Source organism: Leptosomus discolor, chromosome 22, assembly GCF_034619465.1.
Source record: "Leptosomus discolor isolate bLepDis1 chromosome 22, bLepDis1.hap2, whole genome shotgun sequence".
In the NCBI taxonomy this organism is placed as follows: domain Eukaryota; kingdom Metazoa; phylum Chordata; class Aves; order Leptosomiformes; family Leptosomidae; genus Leptosomus; species Leptosomus discolor.
The window spans coordinates 1555013-1563495 of NC_141412.1; the positions used below are offsets into that span (position 1 = coordinate 1555013).

Below are 8483 nucleotides of genomic sequence, written 5' to 3' on the forward strand. Positions count from 1 at the left end.
ACCCAAAAACTGACATCGTGCACGTAGGAAGGAGGATAAAAACTGTTGAAAAGCCACAGGGCAGTTAACCACAGCCCGTACATTGACGCCCCTGGACAGTCTCTCTGCTGAAAGAATGAATGTCACTCAAGACAAACCCGGCTTTTGCTGCCACGGACAACCATGTGCCCTCTCCTTGGCTGATGAGGTGTCCCACCCCATCCACTGCAGAGCTGGAAGGAAAGCCAGACAGTAAGGAAAATTCTTGAAAAGCTTTATAGTGCCAAACAAAACATCTGCAAAGTGGTAGACATCTGTATCGCAGCAGTCAGCATAGCACTCTATGCAGTTTATTTACCAAAAAAAAGAGGGCAGAATGCTGCTGCTGACCACCCCTGCCCCTCTGACTCTGAACCCCCTCACCCAGAGACGCTTGTGTCCCCCCCTGCCGTGAGATGAATGCTCAACACCACTTTCCTGAGATGCTGTTACTGTCCCCAAAAAGGCTGTTGCCAATCCCCTTGAAGACAGGTCCCGACCTGCCCCCAAAGGTAGTTGTTGATTCTCGTTGCTGAGGCAACTGCTGATGCCTCACTGCAAGCGGGCTGCTGGGGCCCCCGCCTCCCAGCCATGGTCCCCATCGTGTCAGCTGTGGCATCCAGGATGCGACACCCCACTCTGCCCCTGGGGCACCACACCAGACTCCTTCAGAACCAAAAAGCTCTTGCATCTCTGTTTCTAAGAAGCCACTGTACTTCAAACGTGACTGCATTTCAGGTGCGTTTTAGGGCAAAAAGCAGTACGGCTTTTTACCTTGTATTCCTTTCACTGCTGTTCTGTACAGAGCCTGCCATGTCACAAGCATTTTAAGCTCTGCTCTCCCCTGTAGCGGGACCACTACTACAATTCGTCCTCTACTCTGCAGTTTGTGGACTCGCTCACGCAGAAGGAAAGAAAGGAAGGAGGGACATACTTAAAGCAGAGATTGGGTACCTTGCTCCCTGGGTCAGCAGAAGCTCTACAAAAGCAATACAGTGTGCAAAGCAAAATCATTTGCTTTTCTGATCGTTGTAGCAGTGGCATGGGGTCTGCAGGACCAGTCAGCTGCTCGTAGTTCACAGGCCATGGATGTCTCCAAGTTGTGGACAGCGTGTGTTTTTGGTTTTCTGTCTGTGATGGAGCCAAAGGCTTACGAAAGCACTGCCCAGGGCAGCAAAGCCAGTAAGGGATCCCAGCAGAACAGGTACCAGCATGGCAGAACCAGGACCTGGAAATAAAGGAAGAATTAATCAAGCAGTGAACAGCATCGAGAGAGAGGGAGAGGAAAGGCAAGGTTAAACTCCCGTTCATCTTTATAGCATGCCAGGTAGGTATGGCTAAGTTTCTTTCCAGTGAGTAGTCCAAATGGGTAGTGCCTTTTCAAACACACTACCCTCTTTGCCATAAGATCCCAGCAGTAAATATTCTTTGTATAAACAAGTAAAGACACAAGAAGTTCGGTGACTCTCAGGGGTGGTGTCAGTGAATTTAAGAAGTCTCTCGTGTTCATGATGTACCAGGTTCAGCATCACTCCTTTCTAATAGCTGAACAACATCTAATTAACGTTAACCAGCTGCTGTATTTCACCTATGAACAGAAAGGAAAAACGCTCCTGACTCACAACCAACCTCATTCTGCACCTAATGTTCCCAAGTTAGATTTTTTGTCCAGTTACCTGTGGATGGTGTTTCCTTGCTGTACCAGATAACTGCCTCTAAATATGGGGACTCTTCCCTGGGCTTCGTACAAAAAAGGACTGCATTGCTCTTCAATTCTAAAAGCTGCGAAGCTAACAGAGAAAAAATATCTAAAAGGAGGTCTCTATGCCTTGACTCCTCCCATCTTCTCTCACCTAAAACTCAGCCACTTGAAGGAAAAGTTAGCAAATATCTCTCACAATTATTTTAATGATGATCCTCATCCTCAGTCAACATGGTTCACCAAAATACTACAATATCCAGGGAAATTCTTCTTAGCTAGAGGGCATTCTGCCTTATTTATCTTCCTTCTCCTCCTTCTAAAGCTTCAGTACCTGCAGAGGATGCATTTGGCTGTGTCTCCTGTCTGAAAGCCTCTCAGATCTGATACTGATTAACCATTACGTTTGGGATTTAGGAAGGCCAAAACAAAGCTGAAGAGTTGTGGGGATATAACCTAGTCATACCAGATGGCTATCAAGAAAGTTCTTACAGCAGGAAAATTCAAACAGAAACTCCTGCAAGAGAGGCAGAGAGAGAGAGAAGAAAAACCAGGAGACCCACCTTCCACAGGTTTATATAGAAACTTATTGCTCATTCTCAAAACTGGACCAAACGAGACCAGGTTGTGCGGGTTTCCATGGCTGTTCCTGTCACTTGGCTGGAGAAGTGGCTCCACGCTTTTGAAGCAGTCCTGGGAAAGACATACGAAAAACGTTTGAAAACGTACTGGCGGTGCCTGAACAGAATCTCCTGCGCCAGTGACTGTGCACAGTCCACAGCAACCACAGTGCCGATCGCAGCAGGTCTCCTCAGGTTTAGTCTTTGTCTAGCTCTGCGGTCACTCCAAAAAGCAAGCCGCCTAATGCTTGGACCAGCCCAGGTGTAAATCTCTGTCCCCCAATTCCTTTTCACTAGGGATGGGCAACTATCAGTACCATTTCATTTCGTTAAAACTCATCTTCCAGACTTTTAACAAAGGGATTGACCAGATATGGGATGATCCTGATGTGGTGACTTTGTTACAGGAGGCGGCTGAGTTCTTTCCCAGAGTCCAGCCCTCTTTTTAGGCCCAATGGTTGTGTCTACAGGCCATGAAGTCCTGTTAGAGCAAGCAGGGCATATGCAAGATGCAGACATTCATCCTTCACATGCCCATGCAACTGATTTCCCAACTCCTGCCAAAGCTTCTTAAAAGCAGGCTCAGCCCGACTAGCTGAATTTTTGGAGGTTTTCTAGCTCTACTGTGCAGCTCAGCCACTCAAACTGTCATGAATCTCTCTTCTGCATCCCTCTCAAACACTTCTTTGCACTACTTCTGCAGTGCTGTGCCTTTTAAATCCACAGCGTGGCCTACAGCTAAGTATGAGACGCTGCGCCAAGTGTTTCACAGAAGCCTTATCCCTGAGCCCTCCAAGCTTGTGGAAGCCTGAACATTTCCATGTCCCAGTCCCAGGACAATCCAATACACAGACAGATTTGAGCCCTTTCATGTAATTCTGATGCAAAATTGTATAGCTCTGCTGAGCCTTTTCCTTGCGATTGCCCTATAAAGTTGCTACTTGCTTGTTTGTTGATATGCTGCTTATGCTGATTGCATGTAAAGTGAAAATAAAGCACTGTGAGCTCAGTTAGCTTAATGGAGAGTAGGAAGTCACCTGGGGCTTTAGGAGACAGAGTATGCAGGAGATTAAGAAAGAACTGTATAAACTGGAATAACGTGGAGCTCTATAATCTGCCATTGAGATTCTTTACTTGATTGACTGTACTTGCTGGAAGCACCAAATTTTTCCAAAAGTTCCTTAGACCAGTGAGAATGGACCCGTCCCGCGTACCTGTTCACATCCTGGTTTGCCATGCAAGCAGACATTAAGCTCACAGTGCAAATAGGCCACTGAGTGATTCAGCATCTGGAACAGCTGGATGGTGAAGCTAGCAGCTCTGGGCTTACTGCGCTGCAGTAACTGGATGTGTCTGCATTCAAATGGCAACCTGGCAAGGACAAATGGCAAAGATTTTCAAATTCCAGCTCTCCCTGACTAAAGGCAGGAAAGATGGGGATCTGCTGACACAGGTCCGCACAAGGGGGCCTATAAGAAAGATGGGGCAATATTTTAGCAGGACCTGTTGTGATAAGACAAAGAGTAATGGTTTCAAACTAAAGGAGGGTAGATTTAGACCAGCTATAAGGAAGACTTTTTTTAGAAAGAAGGTCGTGAAACACTGGCACAGGCTGCCCAGAGAGGTGGTAGAAGCCCCATCCCTGGAAACATTCAAGGCCAGGTTGGACGGGGCTCTGAGCAGCCTGATCCAGCTAAAATGTCCCTGCTCACTGCAGGGCGGCTGGGAATAACGCACAGCACTTCTACAGCACATTTCGTGCCCCAGTGGTTTTACAAACAGCGACTAATGAATCCTCGAATCTCCCTGTGCTCAACCCCGACAGGTTCAGCAAGAAGAGCCGTGAAACGCTGATGGGGAAGTGGAGGTCTGTGGAGAAGCCTGGCTCCCATCCGTGGACTGCTCTGCTCCTAGGCTGTGCTGGGAGGATGTGCAGGAGGATGCTGTAAACCTGACATCTGTGTCAGCACTTCGAGGAGAAGCAGGACGGCTTATTTACATAAATCAAAGGGTGGAGGAGATTTTTTTTCCCCCCCTTAGAGTTCTTTGCCTTATCAAGTCCTCGGTTCTAATTACAAGACAGCTGAGGGAGCAGAGCACTCTCAGACCTGTTCTTACTGCTTTGAGCTCACGCTGAACTCCAAAGGGACCAGACTGCAGGATACAAGAGAGAGGGTCCTCTAAGGATCAGCCCATCCCCAGCCCGGGCCCAAACGGCAGTGCGCAGCTACGCCCACCCCTGCAGCTCCGCGTCTGACCTGCGGAACAGGCAGCACATGGCGCCTGGTCCCCCTGGGCTGGCAGAAGGCGTCACACAGCACGACTGGATCTGGAGCACGGGATGGCTGCTGTTACTCTGCACAGCAATTAAAGCCAGGAAAGTCTCCTGGGAAGGCGACGAGCCTGCGACCTCAGGACCTGCTTCTGCAACAGGGCGCAAGCTCATCTGCACCGTGTAGTTACCGGAGCCGCAGACATCGTCACTCACAACTGCAAGGCTTTAGGGAAAGAAGGAAAAAAAGCTGAGGCCCAGCTAGGCTCCACAGCCTGTTAGGAATAACACAACATTAGGGCGAGTTTCCTCAGTGAAACCAAACAGTGACTTGAAACAAACGAACACATAGACCCCAGCATGACAGAGGCTCCCAGGATCGGGGACACCTCCTGCCTCTCTGTGCAGCCAAATCATTTGAACTGAGGGGTATTTGGAAGTGCTTTACTGGGTGGGAATATCTACTTTCTTTGCTAGCGCATTTGATCACTTGAGTAATATCAAATGTTCCCACTTGCAAAATTGCACATAGATTGTCTTTGGGAGGAGAGGCAGAGAGCCAAAGGCTATTGTGAAAAACAAAACTAGGTCTAAAGGATGGTATTGGTACCCAAAATCTGAACCCCCCTTTTTTTCAGGTGATGTCATTGCTGAACAAACTGAGCGTTTTTAAACCCACAATACAGCATACCCATGTTACTGAGCCCATGGAGCAATTTGGATACTAACACACACCCCCCCACACCCCCTGACACCCCCCCCCCCCGCATAGATACACAACAGCAACTACGCTGAGATAATTACCCATTCAGAATGGTGGCATCTGGCTGCAAAACCCTCCTCTGATGTGATTCACTCAGCAGTGCACTGGGCTCCAAATCCAGCAGCGTTAGAACAGTTACTAAGCCTTCAGCTGCTTCTTCTGTGACTTCGTTTGTTCTAACCACCTCCTCTGCCTCCGTGTTCAGGAACAGCCTCTCAGATTGACCAGTGTTTGCAACACCCAGCAAGGAATTCCCCTGTGGCGTAAGCGCTACCAGACTCCGAGAAGAATACAAGGGGCTCTCTGAGACTGGAAGGAACTGGATCAGATCTCTGGCTAGGAGCATCTCAGCGTCATTGACAGCTGCTTTATTGAAGACAGCTGACTGGTAAGTAGACTTACTTACAAGCCTATTAGCAGAGACAGAAAAGGCTTTCGTTGTAGATGGCCCGGTGGCATGCGTAGTGCTGTCAGGGCTGGAATGACCAGTCTCACGTTCGACGGTATCTTGCAGTGATACCTGCTCCAAAGGGTGTCTTGCTGATGGCTGATGTGGTGAAGACAGGAGTGTCTGAGTGGGCACCTGGCTAGCGGTGGCTGCATCTCCTTTCACTAGCGTGTCCTTGCTCTTCCCTGCTGATGTAGAGACGACAGCCGATTTGTTCACTCTGGCAATTGTAGGCAGCACTGTGTTTGGATCAGATCCGATAGTCGTGGGCAGGTGAAACGCTTTTTTGTTCCTAGGTGAAGTAGCGATGTAATCATTCTTAGCTGCAGAGAGAGAAGTCATTGCTAATGGAGACTGTGATGTGCTCTGTGTCAACTTAGGCTGTCTCTCAAGAGCAGTAATAGATCCTGCAGATGCAGGTGGTTGTACCGGCGAAAAAACAACCTTATTCCTAAGAACTGCTGTGGGGGGTTGCTGTGTCCTTGTGTTAAACACGGCTGAGAGAGACATGCTTGTTCCCAAGAACTTGCCAGTTCCTATTTTTCTTGCACTTATGCTGATTTCAGTCGGCTTTGTGTTTTCTCCCATGTTGGCCTGTGAGAACGGTTTCGTAGGGACCCGATGGATTTGGTCACGTTTGATGGCTGATGATAGCAGGGCAACGTGTGTAGACACAGGTGAAGGTGGGCTTTCAGGAGAGTTGGTATACGTCCTTGGATGGGTCACTGTAGCCAGAAGTTTCCCAGAAACTGTTGTTTTCATTTGGATCTTTGTTGAAAATGAAGTATGTGCTGGTGCTATTGTTGGTCTCTCTGTCATTGCAAAGGGCTTAGACACAATGGGAGTAAATTCCAAATGTTTAGTAAGATCAGGTCTTATAGAAGTGGTGCGGGTTTGTGCTGCTTTAGGAGGCACAGTGACTCCTCCTGAACAGGCCGTGCCGCCCGCTGCTGAATCTTTGTGATCGCTTCCAGCTGGAGATGTTGAGAAAGCTGATGACGTGCTGGGTGCCAACGGAACTTGTGATGGCAGCCTTTGAAGTGACTCGGTACTTACGAGACTTTGCAGCATGGACTGCAAAGGCGTGATGCCTGTGGCCACCTTTAACGGGTATTTTACGGTTCTAGCCGAGCGCAAGGTCAAACACTCTGTGCATCGCACAGGGACAGAGGAAGGTGTGGTCACTACGCCTTGGTGATGGCCAGTAGCTTGCAGCATTAGCTTCTTACTGTGCTGAACCTGATCTACAGCCCCCATGACAGTAAATGGAGGTTGGGCAGGCATCTGAAAACCAGGGAAGCCCTTTGCTGACAGTAAAGGGATTACAGAAGAAGAACGTGGCTTTTCAGCGGCGGAAAATACTTTGGGGGAAACACGGGGGCTGTGCTGTGCAGTCCCCACTAGCGGTGGCGCAGTCGAGGTGAAAGGCTCTGCTAACACACCGTTAAGTAAAAGTGAGTCAGACCCCTTGGCCTCCTGGGAGCTGGGAGCGGGTACTTGCATCTCTTCAGGCAGCCGGTGCAGATGCATGGCCTGCACTGTAGTGCTAATCCTCATCCGTGGGTCCAGCAACTGCTTGGTAACAGCCTGAAACAAACTAGTGATGGCTGTATGATTAGGACTAGTTAGCAGTGGCGGAGAAGTTACTTTTGTTTTCTCTGCTTGTGGATTAGACGCAGTGGAGAGAGTAGTTTCAGGCCTCAAAGACTTCCTAGTGGGATAAGAGGAACTGGTTTTCACTGGGGTATCATGGCTGCTTACAGGGGTACCCAAATTCAGATCTTGCTTGTTTGTGAACAAGAGGGCAATTTGGTGGTCATCTTCACCCTCAGGAGAGGGCACCACCTGTAAATCTGGTCTGTCCCTGGGCAAAAGGATAAATACAGGCTTAACCAGAATTAAGCTAGAAGGACTCAGATTTTTTAAGCTTGTAAGGTCCAGCGCTGAAGAATTTGAGGCTGCCAGGATTTGCTGAATGGAAACCAGACCCCCAACACTGGTATTTGGGAATTTCGTAGGTAGAGGGGAATCTTGCATGGGCTGCAAGCATATCATGCCATTCGTACTTTTAAGCAGAAAGGACATGTGGGGGGGTGATGGCAGCATTGCGGGCTGATCACCACTAAAAGCACTGAGGTTTTTGGTAGCCACATCATGTGACATACCAAACTGCTGCATTGGTGCTTGTGCCAGATATGCCGGGATCTCATCAGAAATGCTGGGCACCACCAATTCTGGACGGGCTGTTGTTGAGCTGGGCTGGCTTCCCTGCACATGGACTGAGGGCAGTTTTGAAGCAAAAGCTGCCAGGCTGCCAGCTTGCTGGATCTGGGAGACTGAAGGGGCAACGCTTTGAAGAGGAAATTTCTGCTTCCTGTTGTCATGCAGTCCAGAGGGGCTGGGGACTGGGCTGGCTTGTGGAGTCAGTGGGGAAGGGCCAGTTTTACCTGTCTGTTGTGGGAGAGTTTTCTTTCTCTTGGAGCCTTCCACTGTGCTCGTGTGCAGCATCACAGGGAAGGCTTCCTGAGATACAGGATGGGCAGAAATGCCTTGAGCTGGGGACCCAGAACCAGTAGACGTGGATGAAGTTGGTATGTGAAGTCCTTCCCCAGCAGAGGTGGGGATGCCCGTTAGCTGCACTCCAGCATAAGCAGGAAAAGATG

At 49.1% G+C, this 8483-nt stretch overlaps 1 protein-coding gene across 1 annotated transcript; it reads right to left on the reverse strand.

Moving 5' to 3' along the window:
- Positions 1–1094: 1094 nt before the first annotated feature.
- LOC147413945 (uromodulin-like 1) lies at positions 1095–6162 on the reverse strand. Its single transcript, XM_086476773.1, has 5 exons — positions 5414–6162; positions 4596–4835; positions 3552–3708; positions 2281–2410; positions 1095–1246 (listed from the first exon to the last, which is right to left on the reverse strand). Exons 1-5 carry the CDS (start codon positions 6160–6162, stop codon positions 1095–1097), a joined length of 1428 nt encoding a protein of 475 aa, XP_086332899.1.
- Between the last annotated feature and the right edge of the window lie 2321 nt (positions 6163–8483).